This window comes from Suillus subalutaceus (assembly GCF_016647625.1).
Source record: "Suillus subalutaceus strain FC151 chromosome Unknown DFJ58scaffold_39, whole genome shotgun sequence".
Classification (NCBI taxonomy): Eukaryota; Fungi; Basidiomycota; class Agaricomycetes; order Boletales; family Suillaceae; genus Suillus; species Suillus subalutaceus.
In genome coordinates, this window is record NW_024540288.1 from 63,283 (window position 1) to 79,830 (window position 16,548).

The 16,548-nt window shown below is 48.3% G+C and overlaps 2 protein-coding genes across 2 annotated transcripts; one reads left to right on the forward strand and one right to left on the reverse strand.

Moving 5' to 3' along the window:
• Positions 1 to 11,592: 11,592 nt before the first annotated feature.
• Positions 11,593 to 13,482, reverse strand: DFJ58DRAFT_782453 (thiamine diphosphate-binding protein). Its single transcript, XM_041389843.1, has 9 exons — positions 13,357 to 13,482; positions 13,077 to 13,297; positions 12,954 to 13,032; positions 12,886 to 12,904; positions 12,702 to 12,835; positions 12,494 to 12,649; positions 12,333 to 12,441; positions 11,895 to 12,279; positions 11,593 to 11,823 (listed from the first exon to the last, which is right to left on the reverse strand). Exons 1-9 carry the CDS (start codon positions 13,393 to 13,395, stop codon positions 11,736 to 11,738), a joined length of 1,230 nt encoding a protein of 409 aa, XP_041244996.1. The 5' UTR covers positions 13,396 to 13,482; the 3' UTR covers positions 11,593 to 11,735.
• Positions 13,483 to 14,013: 531 nt separating this feature from the next.
• Positions 14,014 to 16,526, forward strand: DFJ58DRAFT_311060 (WD40 repeat-like protein). The gene is made up of 9 exons (XM_041379766.1): positions 14,014 to 14,726; positions 14,776 to 14,899; positions 14,950 to 14,987; positions 15,037 to 15,373; positions 15,422 to 15,506; positions 15,560 to 15,635; positions 15,696 to 15,866; positions 15,927 to 16,112; positions 16,209 to 16,526. Exons 1-9 carry the CDS (start codon positions 14,127 to 14,129, stop codon positions 16,383 to 16,385), a joined length of 1,794 nt encoding a protein of 597 aa, XP_041244997.1. The 5' UTR covers positions 14,014 to 14,126; the 3' UTR covers positions 16,386 to 16,526.
• The last annotated feature ends 22 nt before the right edge of the window (positions 16,527 to 16,548 follow it).

The window sequence follows — 16,548 nt, forward strand, 5'->3', positions numbered from 1 at the left end:
GCATTTGTCGTTATTTCTTGCGTGAATATCTCCACGGCCAAAGACAAGTCCCCAGTAATGCATGCAGTGCGGGCGGCCACCGACATGTCGAGGATGACGATCTGTGGTATGCTCGAGTTGCATTATCAGAGTCAATGATGAGAACATACCTTTTGATTAACTTTTACTTGAGTCTTCGTCTAAATCAGCGAGATGAGACGACGAAATCATGAGAAATCAACGGGAACATACCGACACCAGTCCCGTCGAGGGTAGAACCCACTGTGATAACTTCTGGTCATTGCCTCCGCTGAAGAATGTGACACAAAACGCGCCGGCGGCGACCTCGAGCATGTTGGATTTCGGGAATGGCCAGATACGGACACTGCCGTCAGAAGATGCGGAAGTGATGATGGTGCTGGAATCATCTACAGCAATGGCACTGATCTTGTCAGTGTGACCACGGAAGGTATCGATCTCGCCCCCCTTCAACACTTCCCAAACCCGAACGGTAGGATCGCGTTCACCGCCACCTGAAAGAAGGTATGTTCCCTGGAGCGTCCACGTGAGTGTGAAGGTGCCACCTGAGTGGCCTTTGAGCGTTTTGATACGTTGCCTGGTTGCTGAATTATAGATGTAGATATTGTTCTCTGTCGCGATGGCAAGAAGTTCGCCAGATAATGAATACCGAACGCAGTGGACAACTGCGTCAAGAGGGATTGCATCTTGATTTTCCTTCCACGCAGCTGTGCACCAAAACTTCACCGTACGATCACCCGCACTCGCCAAAGTTGTTCCATCCGCAGAAAAGTCCAGCGATATATGAACCTCGCTGGACTGGTGGGCTATGATGAGTTGAAGAGCAACAGATTCGTCGGTTTGGGCAGGGGTGTACCCATTTTGGGCAGTGGTGGACCCGTTGTGGGCAAAGGTTGCCCCGTTGTACTTGTGGGCAATGGTGGACCCGTTGTGGCCATTGGTGGACCCGTTGTGTCCGTTGGTGAACCCGTTGTGGCCGTTGGTGAACCCGTTATGGCCGTCGATGGACCCGTTGTGGCCGTTTGTGGACCCGTTTTGGCCATTGGTGGACCCCGTTGTGGGCAGTAGTCGCCCCGTTGTAGGCAACGGCGAACCCGTTTTGGGTGGACCTAGTCGACCCGTTATGGGTAATGGGAGATCCATTTTTGGCAGTGAACTTGGTTTCAGTAAACCCGGCTCCCTGGGCATCATTAATGAGACAAACTCCAGTTTCTCCGTCCCAGGGAATGATCCCTCCAGTGATATCACAGCTTGCTATGAATTTCCCGTCTCGCGATACCGCCAATCCAGATACAACACTGGGATGCCCTACCAGATGTTTCAATAGTTTCTTCGTCGTCAATTCCCACAGACAAAGTGTATTGTCCTTCGAACTGGTGACCATGCGCTGCGTGTTGGGCATGGCTACAACTGCAGAGATTGATTTGCGATGACCTTCAAACGTTTGCGACAGCTGTGTGACACATGAAGTCTGCTGCGGCACTAGAGTGGGTGGTGACAGGGCCGGAGTGGGCTGCGACACCATTTTACTAGAGGTTGATTACAGTTGAAACAGGGCTTGGGTAGGGGCGTGTTCTCTTACATTTTTATATATACTGTCACATTGTTCATCAGGCGCTAAACATAGTAGGAGGCCCTTATCTCAAGCGGATATGTATAGCCGGAAGAACTGGCTAGGCTTATACTAATATCGGTGTCGCACAGCCTATCTGTTGACGGACGTACAGCACTCGATCTTACAGTAATTGCTTAGCTACTTCATGTTGTAGCATATTCTAAGTGAAACAAAACAACACCAGTGAGAAATGATGCAGATGGTGTTTTCGGTGTGACGATTAGCCCCCTAATCATATAATCATACTCGGTTCGGAGTTCCACTTGCGCCACTTCAAACCTATATGCGAAACCCCGAGGAGCCCGTCTTTCGTTAGTTCCAACAGTTATTTTTTCGCTGATGCATCTGTCAACGAGTGCACCAGTTGATCTCGACTCTCGAGTGAGAGATATACTAAATAGTGCGTGTTTCACGACGGTAGATTTCACGGACGTCTAGACTCTACTATCACACTTCATTCTTAGGCTTTCGCCTGTGAGGAACTCTTTCAACACTTGGTATTTTTTTCCATTCCTCCCATCCTGCATGACATCGCACTCTGTACTTCAACGGTTATTTCGGATCCCACGTCTCGCTCTGGCTTGATTGTCGACAGCTCCGTATGTTTGGTCGATACGCAGTACTGTGACCTCAGCAAACCCACCTATCCCCCCTCGGACAAGTGCAGGATGGTGTGGTTGTGATGAACAATCTCGAAACTGGTCTCCTGGCTGTATGAATATCTGGGACTGGGACGGGCTTTTCGAAATATGTGCCCAATGTGGAAGGTATTTTGCGGTGAGGGCGCTTCCTTTGCACCATAGAGTGGCGTTAACGGTCTTATATATCCTGTTGTCAATAAAAATGTTGATCTGCATTGCTTGGCAGTAGCGATTTATTCGTGACGGAGGTCATTGAATGGCTGCCAGTGTATACGCAGTTTGAATGGCGATGCAATTCCAGGGAATCGAAAACTTTCGGATGAGTAACAGGGAACGAGTAATGGGGAACGTAAGCTAATGAGGGTGAGCCTGTGTCTCGTATTTTTTGTAGGCTCAGATTCCGGGTGGTAACTAATCGTGAATTCGCACTAGGTCCGATGTTTTACCCGATAATAACTCTGCGTAGATCTTTAAAGTTTACAATCTTTTCGAAAGGAAGCCTTTGATGCTGTCAGATGCTACTGAAAGTTTACGCCCATCTATATGTGCCAGCATGGTACACATTTCTTATTATGTTCATGTTCTCATCAGTCTCATCACCTCACCCATCCGTACCTACCGTCGCAGATCTCCATGAGATTCCGGAAGATAGCACAGGATAACACTCAGCATCAAAAGCCGGACTGTGTGTGTGACGTACGCCACTGCTTCGCTTGAAGCATCAATTTCAGTCGTCCCTCACGTGAGACCTTCTTTCTCGTTATAAACTTGCAGGTGATGATGTGCATAGCCTGGGTCCAGGCCAAAGTCACGGCCTGAACACAGTGCCTTACCCGCATGCGCGGAGTTTTATGTTTTTCTTCAGGAAGAAGCAGCAGCCCGCGGTTGCTACAGGGGATCCCAGGCGCACTTGTCATTCAAGTCCCGATTTTCTGTCACGTTGTGTCTATGAATCAAAGGTTAATGTCAGTGGGCGGTAATGAGTGGTACTGATTGACTTCCAAGGAATTACTTACAGGAAAATTCCCGATAGAATGCTACGTCCAAAACATAAGTTAGCCGAATACTTAGAAGGACATTAACGCTTCTTGGGAGTTCCTAGGTCACTTTCACCTTAATTAAGGTCCCCTGATTACCAAATGGGTCGGGATCATGTGCGTGATCCCTGAAATGACATTTGGGCCTGGACCAGCTGGTTATAGTCAATGAACTTCACTAAAACGGCGGGCGGGAACGGCGGACTGGTGGAGGTACCTCAGCATCAGGGCATTCGCGAACCCTGAGGTGTAGCGGGGCACGGGGTTCCTAGACTAGATAGAATTGTCCTGCATAGAGTAACCTTCTCTCAATGGACATAAATGGATACAAAAAACAAACTTCGCTTCAGCATTGCCTCAACATATCTTCCGAATCACATTGTCTCGGAATGTCATATCTAAACGCTGAGCTAAGTCCTCATGTTTGTAGACAAGAAAAGAATATTGAACCCGTTTACCTGTATGGCGAAGCCCGTGCAGTTGAACTTAAGCAAGTCGTGATGACGTTAACCAGCGCCTGCGGATGAGTACGGCAGGTATGTTGAACTTCCGACGGGATATTAATTTGGAAGTTCATGAGTGCAGTTTATTGATGAGTCGAGTGACAGCTCGGAAATAAGATGGGAGAGTATTCATTATAACATAAGAACCGAGTGGGGTACGCATGCGCTCCGGCCTTCGTAAGTGCCGGTGGCTATATTTAATTGAGTGGGTATAGACAGATTGGCACTCCGGTCTTCGTAAGTGCCGGTGGCTATTTCACACCTGTTAGACGACGTTGGCATGTCCACCCAGCTTGATTTCCCCGCCTCCACATTGATTAAACCTTCACATGGGGTTCGTGCAAGTGATTTACGAGAGGACGAGCGTTCGGTCAAGTCGAAATTGGCAATGTCATTTTAGAATAGACCAGAGCTTGATAAAGCACAACAGTGAGCGCCAGCTATGACCATGGGGGATAGAAGTGTCTTGCTTTTGGAAATGGTTGTGACCAAGTGCTGACGGGTTCACAAGTTGGACGCATGTGCCTCTGGATGTGCCTATCCGCAAGAGCCCTAGGCTAATAAAGTTGACCGTTCAACGCCTAACGAACACCGAGACAGTATGAAAACGCACAGCGAACACACCTCAGACTACAACTACATTAGGCGCGGCTGGTGGTCTGGCCGGGATCCTGATTGTTTACTTTTTCCGAACTGGGGCGGGCTTCTTTCTTTTTGCCATGGCAGATTGGTTGGTATGACACGTAGTAAAGGTAGTAGTGAGGGCTAAAAACGCCTGAAAAAAGCAAGCCTAGTACATTCAGGACGCGCTGTTGTATCGATTTCCTTTTTGGTCAATTCGCACACTGCTGACCAGTCTAGCTGTAAGCAAGTTGGGCTACACTTTGGACGTTAGCAAGATGTTCAGTTTTGCAAGAGTCAATTTGCATGTGGCTAGACCGTCTCCTTATGCTACTAGTAGCGCACGCACTAAATGGGTTGAGCTGCACAGTATTAGATCGATCCGTAGGCAATGGCAACCAGCACTAGTGTCAAGACTTCATCTTCCCCGCAAAGTTCAGCAAAATTCACGACGCATAGAACTCTAAATACTCGGACTCAGCTCTCCTTCCAATTACTAGATGAATGAAGACCATCTTCCTCGGAAGAAATGCCGGGTCCGGGGATTGCTGATGCCGATGTGATTCAGTGATGTATGGATTTTCGCCATTACTTGAACTACGCCGTTGTTTCTAATTATGATTACAGCCATCCTCTTTAGCGTTGCAAACATAAGTTCGATTATTACAGTTCGTAATTTTCTTTTCTCTTTTTCGATCATGTACGAAGTCCCCTCATCAGTCTGAAGAACCTGACCTGAAGGTTGTGAAGGCAAGGCTCGCGCATGTCAAAACAGATCTCGACGGGATCAGACATGTCTCAAGAATGGTGGAAAAGTCTGCCTCAGCATCCGACAAATTATAGTCCGTGCCCAATACGATCGACACGTCTCCACAATTCTCAAACAATTGAAGGTGTTCAACTCCGTCGCTACACGCAAAGGTGGCATTGGGCATCTTCACCTGCGCGTCCAAGGTGTGCTTGATTCTATATTCTTACGCTTTGCAGATCAATAAGATTGTATGAGCGACAGACGATTCTCGATCAGGCGGACGTGTACAGCAGTCAAGAAATCGGTATGTTTTTTACATTGTATTCTATGTCTCTGTTTCTACTCAAGCTGGAGAAAGGCCCTACAGTTTTTTATGCTCTCGCGATCTGGTCATCGCAGTGGATTAGCAAGAGCACTGGCAGCATATTTGACAAACAATCAAGATATCAGGAACTGTCGTACAACCAGATATCGAATAAGGAGATGTATCGCACGGCGTGGATAATCACACTGGGTGATGTATCCCAGTTTTAGGACTATGGATATATCTACTTAAATCCGATTCATCTCACCTATATTCTCACACAAAGCGGATTTGCAAATCACCATGGCTAGCTTTGATCCAAAGGTCAGCTTAAAATGCAAATATCTAACCGGCTTCTCATCCGCCCCTGTCCCTCATCCCTAATCAGCCTCGAGTTTGGGTCCCGAACGAACGGTCACCTTTCTCCACTCTAATCTGTAGGGATTCGCACATTTGTCATTCTTCGTATACGGTATGCTTACAAGCGCTAGCTCTCCAAGTCCAACATAGGGTCTACGACCCCGAAGGACAATAAACTGGATTTTTTTTAAAAAAGGGCTAGCTCTGCGACAACCCTACCGGGTTATTTTTGCGTTTTCTGCAGTACTAGTGAGTGTGTTTATGTTTCCGCCCTCGCCTGCCCATAGTTCCCCAACAAAATATCCTGTCTCGCAGTTCCACCTGCACACTGCTGTACCATCGAACGGAATGTGGATGTTGATGCAAGAAGACAAAGTCTGTGACGGTCATCCAGTTCTTCCGCTGGTCTCTCACTGGTAACAAGCTAGCAACGAGGCTGAGTCTTGTATTTGTCGTAGGCATAGATCTTAGGAGGCACCACTAATCGTCAGTTCGTAGGTTCGATGTTTTGCCCAACCACAACTCCCCCTGCGTGGATCTTTACTCGAATCCAGTTATGCTAGCGTGCTGAACATTTTGTAGCGCATGTGAAGGCAGACGCAGTGATAGTCCAGATCATTGCTTTTCTCTCCGATCAACTGGTCTGAGTCTCCGTATTCTTGGGATTCTGCATGCACTCAACGTCTCTTTGCCCGCCAGAATCTTAACGATAATCCAACTTGTTGTATTCACTGGGGCGCGGACCTTAGCTCATCGCTAGTGATATGATTGCGTAGTCGAATGCAACGAGAGTTTGACATGGAACGTGAGTTCAGTAGACTTTTTAGCTGCGTTATCATCGAGCGAGTGTTCGTTCCGAGTTACTCGTCAGGCGTTCATTCGAAGTCACTCAGCGGCGTTTATTCGAAGGCACTCAACGGCGTTTATTCGAAGTCTCCTCCCCGTTTGGTTTAAGTCTCGCGTTCGTTTGGAAGCACTCATTAGATACTTCCATGGATGGATCCAACTTGAAGGTTTGAGTCTGCAACTCCCACGGGTTGTCCAGGTGTTCTTGCCTGCTTCTGTTCGGTTTGCCTTCCTATTTCGGTTCGCGTTCTTATATTCTCCGACGCGAAGCTGATTGCCGCTTTGGTACAGCCTTCTGGTATTTCATTCCTGCGGTCTTTGGAGATATCCCAGTGTGGCATAACCAAGCTTTTTATTTTTACTTTCGGATGCGTCTGCAGGAAGCTTTTTCACCTTTGACGCTGATGTCCGAACTTTTGCGCCCATCTATCTGTGCCAGCATGACACACATTTCTTATCATGTCCGTGTTCCCATTAGTTTCATTCCGTTGCTCATCCTGCTGCCGAAAAATATCATGAGACTCTGGAAGATAGCACAGAATAGCGCCCAGCGCTAGAAGTCGGACTTTTTGTGTGGCGCAGGTCACTGCTTCTCTTGAAGTATTCATTCAGTCACGATCTTCTCCCACATGAGACCTTTCTCGTTATGAACTGGCAAGTGGTGATGTCGGACCTGATTAGGCCAGGCCATAGGAACATCACGTCTTATCCACACGCGCAGTTTTATAGTTTTCTTCGGGAAGAAACTGCAGCCCATCACAGGGGATCATAGACACGCTTGTCATCCAAGTCCCGACTTTCTGTTTCTTCATATCTATGATACGGTCAAATGGGTCGAGGTGGGCAGTAGTCGGTTCGGGTTCTTCTACAGGCCGTAGGTTACCTTCACACCAACAAAGGCGCCCTGATGTCCAGCTGATTGGCATGGGTCTAGATCACGATCCATGAAATGACATTTGGCCCTGGTTATAGTTAGTGAACTTCGCTTCAGCATTGCCTCAACATATCTTCCGAATCAAAATTTCTCGGAACATCTTGTATACATGCTGAGAGCTGAATCCTGATGTTTGTGGGCAAGAAACGAATGATTCTGTTTGCCCGTACGACGAAGCCGTGCCATTGAATTTTGAAGAGCCGCGACAACGTTGACCAGCGCCAGACACGGTCGCGGTTATCCGGGTATGTGGAACCCTCCGACGGGGTGTTATTTTTGGACATTTGTGTGTAGTTTATTTCTCGAACTTTGTTGAGCAACAGCTTGGTGACAGCTCGTCAATGGGAGAAATAAAATGGGCGGATGAAATAAGAATCGAGCGGGGCTACTGATACGCTTCGATAGCCTGAGAAGACATTCGTAAGTGCCATGTACCTATCAGACGAAGTTGCTAACCCTGCGCATGTACAGGGCCGAGTAGGCCTGATCGATTCTAAAATGGCGTTGTCAATGTCGGCTTGACCTCACTGCCATCCTCTCGTAAATGCGAACCCTTGATCCACCACCGCACCGGTTGAACCTTCACATAAGAAACGTTCTATGCCTTGTGACTTGTCACAGAGTATTTCTGTCCTAATCCTCGCTGTATAGCGCCCAAGTTACAAGGTTTAGCAATACTACATGGGAAGGTCTGATAGGTAGCTGATCTCGGGTCCAATGCAACAAGGATTAGGACCGAGGATACTTGTCACAAGGTGTCAAACGTCGCCCCTGCGAACCGACGCGGTGGTAGCCAAATCAGAAGAGATTTGGGATTTGCGTAAGTAATTTACGAGAGGACGGAGAGCGGCCGTACGGTCAAGTAGACATTGACGACATGTTAGAATTGACCCGATCTTCAAGCAGAGCCTATAACCACGCGGGAAGGAAGCATCGTGCATTGGGAAATGGTAGTGATTGATTGAATTCTTGCCCTGGCTGGTTCACAATTTGGACGAATGTGCGTAAGGTCCATACCTGCATCCGCTTATGAGAAGAGCCCGAGATGTTCAGCGCCTAACGAACACCGAGACAATATAAAAACGCACAGCGAACACACCTCGGCAGCTCAGTGCAATAATCCTGCAATCCCCCTGCTAAGCCCTGTTCCACTACAATCAGCCTCTAGTAAAATGTCATCACCTCTCACTCCGATGTCGCCATCCACTGGTCTAGTGGCGGCAGAGCAAATCGCGGTCAGCACTACTTCCGAACACGTCACACGAGAAGTCAGCCAGCACGTCACAAAACGCGTCACACAACAGGTCACAGAATCCGTCACAGAAGTGTCCCAGATGATTGAAAGTCATTACGCGTCCATCTCCGTGGTTGTAGTGTTGCCTAACACGCAGCGTATGGTCACCAGTTCGAAGGACAACACACTTTGTTTGTCGGATTTGACGACGAAGAAGGTATTGAAACGTCTGGTAGGGCATCTCAGTGAGGTGACTGGATTGGCGGTATCACGAGACGGGAAATTCATAGCAAGCTGTGATATCACTGGAGGTATCATTCCCTGGAACGGAGAAAGCGGAGTTTGTCTCGTTAATGATGCCCGGGGAGCCGGGTTCATTAAAACCAAGTTCACTGCCCCTGCCCAAAACGGGGCCGTTGCCCAACTTGCTGTCGCTCTTCAACTCATCGCAGCCCACCAGTCCAGTGAAGTCCATATATCGCTAGACTTTTCCGCAGATGGAAACACTTTGGCGAGTGCGGGTGACCGTACGGTGAGGTTTTGGTGCACAGCTACGTGGAAGGAAAATCACGAGGCAATCCATCTTGATTCGGTTGCCCACTGCGTTCGGTATTCGTTAGCTGGCGAATGTTTTGCCATCGCGACAGAGAACAATATCTGCGTTTATAATTCAGCAACCAAGCAGCGCGTCAAAACGCTCAAGGGCCACTCAGGTGGTACCTTCGCACTCACGTGGTCGCTCCAAGGAACATACCTTCTCTCAGGTGGTGGTAAACGCGATCCTACTGTTCGGGTTTGGGAAGCATCGAAGGGGGACGAGATCGAAGCTTTCCGTGGTCACACTGACGCGATCAGCACCATCTCTGTCAATGAGACTAGCACCATCATCACTTCCGCATCTTCTGACGGCAGTATCCGCCTCTGGCCGTTCCCGAAATCCAACGTACTCGATGTCGCCGCCGGCGCGTTTTGTGTCACATTCTTCAGCGGAGGCAATGACCAGAAGATCTCACAGTGGGTTCTACCCTCGACGGGACTGGTATCGGTATGTTCTCATTGATTTCTCATGATTTTATCGTCTCATCTCGCGCATTTCAGTCAAAGACTCATACGAAAGTTACCAACTGGCACAAGGTATGTTCTCGTTATTGACTCTCATAACACAATTCGAACATTCCACAGACCTACACCTTCACCCTTACCATGGACGAGACCGCCTACACTATAATCACGACGAGAGGGGTGTTGACCAAGGCTTTGGAGATATTCACACGATACATCAAGGCAGATGCCAGCAACTTCGTCTGCCTCGGGCACCGTTCAATTATTTATACACGCACGGGTGATTGGGAGTCTGCTCTTAAAGACGCAATTCTGGTGAGTAATACCGACTAATACTGAACCCCCTTCAAGATATACTAACTTGGATCGTAACATAGTCCATTAGCATTCAAAAGTCGTTGATAGGCTATATCGCCAAGGCTATTGCCCACTTCGGATTGAAGCAGACTCGGGAAGCGAATATTGCATTTGATCTCGCGTTGAGGTTTGCGGCTGGAGATTCAGCAACCCATCATCTTCTTGTTTTGATCAGGGTGGGTTACATTTTTTCTTACATGTTCGGTGCTTCATTCCAATTTTCAGGCTATTGCAACATTCAATACATTTGAATACGATGTAGCAATCGAGTATGTTAATGACATAGCCGAGGTTTCTCACGATGCCGATCTTCTTATTTGTCAAGTCGTGCAAGGTGAGTATTAATTCCAGTTCGTGTTCTGCATCCGAGACTGATTGTTCTGCGCTTCGCGCATCAGATATACTTCTACGCCGAAATGGCACTCGCTGCCTCGAAGAGCAACAATCGCGAGAAAGCCATCGAGTACATCAATTTGGCTATCAAAATCTGTAACATCTGTTCCCTTCACACGATGGACCTGTCTATCTACAAGGAATTCGTTGTGGTACGTTAACACTATACGAATCAACATGATATGTGTGCTCAACCGCGCTTTTGTTCAGATTTTCGGGTGGGACCTCACGTCGTTGTGGCAGACCGTAAGGAAGTATAAATGTCTTATACTCGCCCGGACCTGCAACATCGACGCACTCGAGTACTACGTCTCGCTTATGGAAGATTCCACCAAAGAGCAGAAGGTCAGCCTACGTGCTTGGTTCGCCGGTGAGTATTTTCAGTCATGTCAACCATGCTGCCGTCCTCAACTATCTTTCATTCAGAATTCAAGCACGCAGGGTGTATGTCTTCAGCCGCGAAGCAAGCGGCGCTGTTGCGTTGAAAATACCGAGGTCTTTTTATGCAGTCACTTATGTGTTTTTTGTACCCCTTTGTACTTGCGTCGTGTACTTGCTCATAACATGGACTTTCTTCAGTGCTTACACACCACGAGTCCTTACTCGCTACCCACCATGAATGTCCTTTGTGCACACGACAATGATTGTTTTTGCTCAGCGCGTGCTCTTCACCATCGATTAGTTGAAGCTCAGCGTCTGATACTTGTTTTTATTTTATTTTTGATGTCCATTGAGAGTGAGGCTCTATGTAGGACAGCACTGACTAATCTTCGAACTCCATGCTCCGGTCTGATACTTGCGGTAGAGTTGACTGTTTTCAGTTGAGCGGTAAATGCACGACAACGAAGTGGTATTCGGTCACGGTGACTCACATCTATGCAAAACTCATACGACTCTCGTCGACACATTCAACATCTTCTGCACGCCAAAACATGTTGGTATTACACTGATACAGGGTATACATGCATGCTAATGTTCTACATCATTGTGTAAATGTCCATTTCCCATCCCTCGTGCCACATCGTGGGCGCAAGGGCAAGTTGAGAAACAGTAATTAGATCAGTAACTGAGCGTCTCCATAATCCCATCCAAAATCCTAACCGCGTCCGGCATATTAAACTTCTCAAACTGTAACCCAGCTGGGACACTATAACAATAAATGTCATGAGAACCTGAAGATGGGGAAGAACAAAAAAAGGATATAAAAACGACACTCACTCCCACCCCGTAATCCTCCTCACAGGCGCGTCCAACCTCAAAAATGCCCTCTTCCCAACCTCAGCAGCGATTTCTCCCCCAACGCCACCTGTCATACCCGCCTCATGTACGATCACGAGCCTCTTCGTCCTGCGCACGCTCTCTACGACTGTCTCTATGTCCCATGGCAATATCGTTCGGAGATCGATGAGCTCGACTTTAGCGCTGCGTAAGGATGGTGGGATGAGTGGTGCGAGTGAGGGTGGTGGTGAGTTGAGGAGACGGAGGGCGTATTCGCAGTGGTAGACGGGGGTGCCCCATGTTAGGAGTGTTAGATCGGATCCTGGGATGAGGATTTCGGCGCGGGAGAGAGGGAGGGCGAAGTCATCGATTGGGACTTGTTCGACTGTGGGTAAAAATTAATGCATGTATGCAGGGAGGTGAGGTAGGGTGACGTACCTGCAGAACGATAAAGGACTTTGGGCTCCATGAATATGACTGGGTTGGGATCGCGGATGGCTGAGAGGAGGAGGCCTTTGCATTGGATTGGGGAGCGGGGGATTACGACCTGAGTTCATTTAGAGATCGTGGAATCAATAGTACGATGGGACAGGACACACTTTGAGACCAGATGCACCCATGAAGAACCCCTCAGGGCTCTGTGAATGGTATAGCCCGCCATGGCCCACGGCCATGGTCGGTGTACGCACGGTTAGCCCACCAATAGAGAAGTGTCCACCTGAACGGTAACGAAACTTTGCGGCTTCGTTCACGAGCTAAGTTGAAAGTCAATCTTTAAGTTTAAGATTTGGATGAAGTGAAATGAACCTGATCAAATGCGGGGAATATATAGTCAGCGAACTGGATTTCTGCAATTGCAGTATGCCCCATGGACGCGAGGCCAATTCCAAAGCCTGCAATACCTTGTTCTGTCAATGGGGTATTGAAGACGCGTTCGCGACCTGCGGCACGATCGGTTATGCATACGACGTGGTGTATTATTAAAACGTACCAAATTCTTCTGCTAGGCCCTGTTCGATGCGTGAGTAAAATAACGTATGAAGACATGGTTATGCATACCATTGTACACCTGAACACCCCACCAAATGCTATATCCTCACCAAATATGACGGCAGTGTCATCCTTTGCAAGTGCAATACTAATGCCATCAGCACACCTTCTTCATAGAGAAAAATGGGTTACCTGAGGGCATCCCGCACAGCTTGGTAGAGGTTCATCTTGCGTGTCTCGCGGCCGCCGACGATGTTACGATCAGATTCCTCATCTTGCCATGATATTCCTGGTGTTCTGAGAGCAGATTCTCGTGTCATGCGTAGAAGCTGAGAAGATGCGACCGATGACTGGCCGCCCGTAGATGGGGGCTCGATGGCAGTGTTGCTTGCTGTCGTCTGCCATCGACGGGTCTTGTTTCGGCTGAGTGTCAGACACGGAGCTGGAGCTGGAGGTTGAAAGAGAGACTCACGAGTGCAGGAAATGTAGAGCGCAGACGACGGGCAAGCATTTGGAATGGGCGTTAGGGATAAAACAAGATCCGTAGGTTTAGAGTAGCCAGTGACAATGTTAACATCCTGCTTAGCCGGCAGGTAGCCGAAAGTCTAACGATCGTAATTGAATGACTTTACATGCCAAATGGGGTCATTATCCATCGGGCCGTCACCGTCCCGCAGCAGCGATTCGACGATTTCTTTCACGGTTCTCATGATTGTACTTTTAGTTTTAGCCTCGGGGATCATAATTTGAACCAAGATTGACCAAGAGTTCGTCGAAGCACTCGCAAAGTTAGTAAGACTACACCATGGCAGTGTTATCGTTGATACTGGACCCTGGTCTGCACGCGTGGTAAGTACGACACGGGACACTATTTTTTAAATATAGTTGCAGTTACAGCCAATGATTTGCAGGTCAATCGTCCAAAATAAAACAGGTCCTAGTACAGACTCCAGGCTGGTCAGATACTATGTCCCATGCAGTAGGAACGCGATTAGATATTGTCGGAAGTTGAAAGTTCGTTGGTTATACTTCATGTTTGGATTGGCCTAGCTAGCATTCTGCAATTGAACCACTGTAAGTAGATCGTCTCCGTGTGCTAACATATCGATATCACTATATAATTAAACAGACTTGAGGCGATGCCAGGGATGCGGAAAGGCGCGTAGGAATTTCTCAAGGCCCTTAATACCCAAAGTAGATTAAGCTTGGTGTTAACACCTTCTCATCAAGATTTCAGGATCCATGGAGAGTGACAGCGCATTCGTGGCTCCTGAGGGCGTCTACTCCGTCACTGAAGAACATAAACCTCTTCAAGTCACTACTCACTCTTCTACAACAGCACAACCCATCTACCAAACTCGCCTTTCATCTATCACAATCCGGTTTCCACCAAAGCAACCAGCTTCCCCGGGTCTCGCTCAGTTTCTTGGTGCAAATCTAACAAAGGATCTTAAAAAGGACAAGGAGAAAGACAAGGAGAAGGAAGCTTTTGTAAAGGAGCGCCCGTTGTTGGAGGAGCGGAGCATGTCATCCAGCGATACCCCAGAAGACAGCTTTTCATCTCCAGATCCAGTAGCTACCCCGGACCTCTCAATCTCAACACCAGTAGAACACCAGCAGTACAAGCTCTTCTCTCACCCTTCCATCTCAACAACTAAAAAGAAATCACACATATCACGACCAAAGCACAACATGCGCACCACATCCTCTACATTTATCACACGTCTCCACAGCGCTGAAGGTCTCAACAAAACACTCGCAGCAAAGCAGGGCGAGGTCACTTTCTTGTTCTATAATACTGGCAAGGCCTTCTTGTGGATCGAAGTGGGGGCCAAAGCCAAGGTGCGTCATCTACTCCTTGGCTGCGCAAAACGCTGCATAATTCTACCAGGAACCGCTAACGAGGATTAGCTTCTCTGCATACCCAACTTGTCACGACGTAAACCCCTCCACCGCATCCTCAGAACGACTAGACGTTGTCATAGGATTCAATACAGGTGACCTCGTATGGTTCGGTGTGTACCTCATCTCACGCTCTATCCCTTTGCTCACACTGATCAATTAGACCCAATCTCAAGCCGCTACTGCCGCCTTAACAAACAGGTAGTTAACCCCACTTCTACTGTAAACGCATCTGACACCTAAATCCAAGGGCACCATCTCCTCCTCTATATGCACAGCCGTCCGTTGGGTCCCCTCCTCCCCAACCCTTTTTCTCGTCTCCCACGCAGATGGAACCATAATCGTCTACGACAAAGAACGTGAAGACGGCTTGTTCACTGCCAGCATTCCAAATGGACTCACAAATACCCCGCATATAACCATCAATGCACACCACCCATCTCCCGTAGGTAATGGATGGGACCCCCTATCATCGATATTTGTCACACCTCCGCCGTGGCATCCAGAAGCAACCGGGAGGGGAGAGAAGGGCGTAGTAGCAAAGAACCCTGTAAGCCATTGGCGTCTGTGTCGGCGTGGTGTTGTCGGTGAGTGAATACTTTTTAATACTTGTGTTGGGAGCTCATCGTAGCTAGACTTTGTGTTCTCCCCCGATAACAAATACGTAGCTGCCATTTCAGAGGATGGGTGTTTGAGGGTGATCGATCCACTTGCAGAGCAGTATGTCGTATCTTCCTCCAATTGCTGAACAGACTTTGATCTTGATGATCCAGGCTGGTAGACTGCTACGCATCCTATTTCGGTTCTCTGACCTGTGTCGCATGGTCTCCTGACGGGCGCTTCATCCTTGTGCGTTTCACTCCAAGTTCACAATCCAATGAACATCTTTGATTGTCTACCCTCAACCAGACCGGCGGCCAAGACGACCTCCTCACCATTTTCTCCCCTTGGGAACAACGAGTCGTCGCACGATGCCAAGGACACTCCTCATTCGTCTCATCCGTCGCTTTTGACGAATCCCGCTGCGATGGGCGGACGTACCGCTTTGGTAGTGTAGGAGAGGACAACAAGCTTATTCTCGTGCGTTCGTTTCTAGTACCTATGAATAACCGATCACTTGACTAGTCTAAATACTGACAGTGGGACTTTTCCTCTGGCGCTCTTCATCGCCCCAAACTCCTCGGAGTACACCATCAGCGCCCATCGATGGCATCTAGTATTTCGCTCGCTTACCGGCGCGGTACAGGGTCGACGAGCCAACTATCTGCACCGCGATATCATCCTGCGCCTTCGAGGAATGAAGTGTCGACTGTACAACCTGTATTGGTGGGTCTTCCTCCCTGTCTTCATATCCCCTCTTCTCTGATTTTTGCTTTTTTCTACACGACCTCATTGTGAATGCAACTTCATAATGCACAACAGGTAAAGCAACTCGACGCCGACCTCCTCACATCCCTCGCCTTCCTCCACCGCGCACTCGTAACAGCGTCAAAAGCGGGCCACGTCCGATTATGGGTACGGCCACTCGTCATGGCTAACCCTAGCCCTAGGAGAAGGCATACGCGCGGGACGTTGTCTGTGACAGATTTCCAGCCTTAAATCGGGTTCGTAGTGGTTCGATTTCAGTTCGCAGTGGCTGGACTTCGTGTTGGTGACTTGAAACTTCGCGTGGTTCAACTTCGGCGTTGTTGGGAAGTGGAGATGAGCAACAAGGATCTAACTTATTTGTGGATTATGTATATCTGTCAAGTAGATCTCGCAT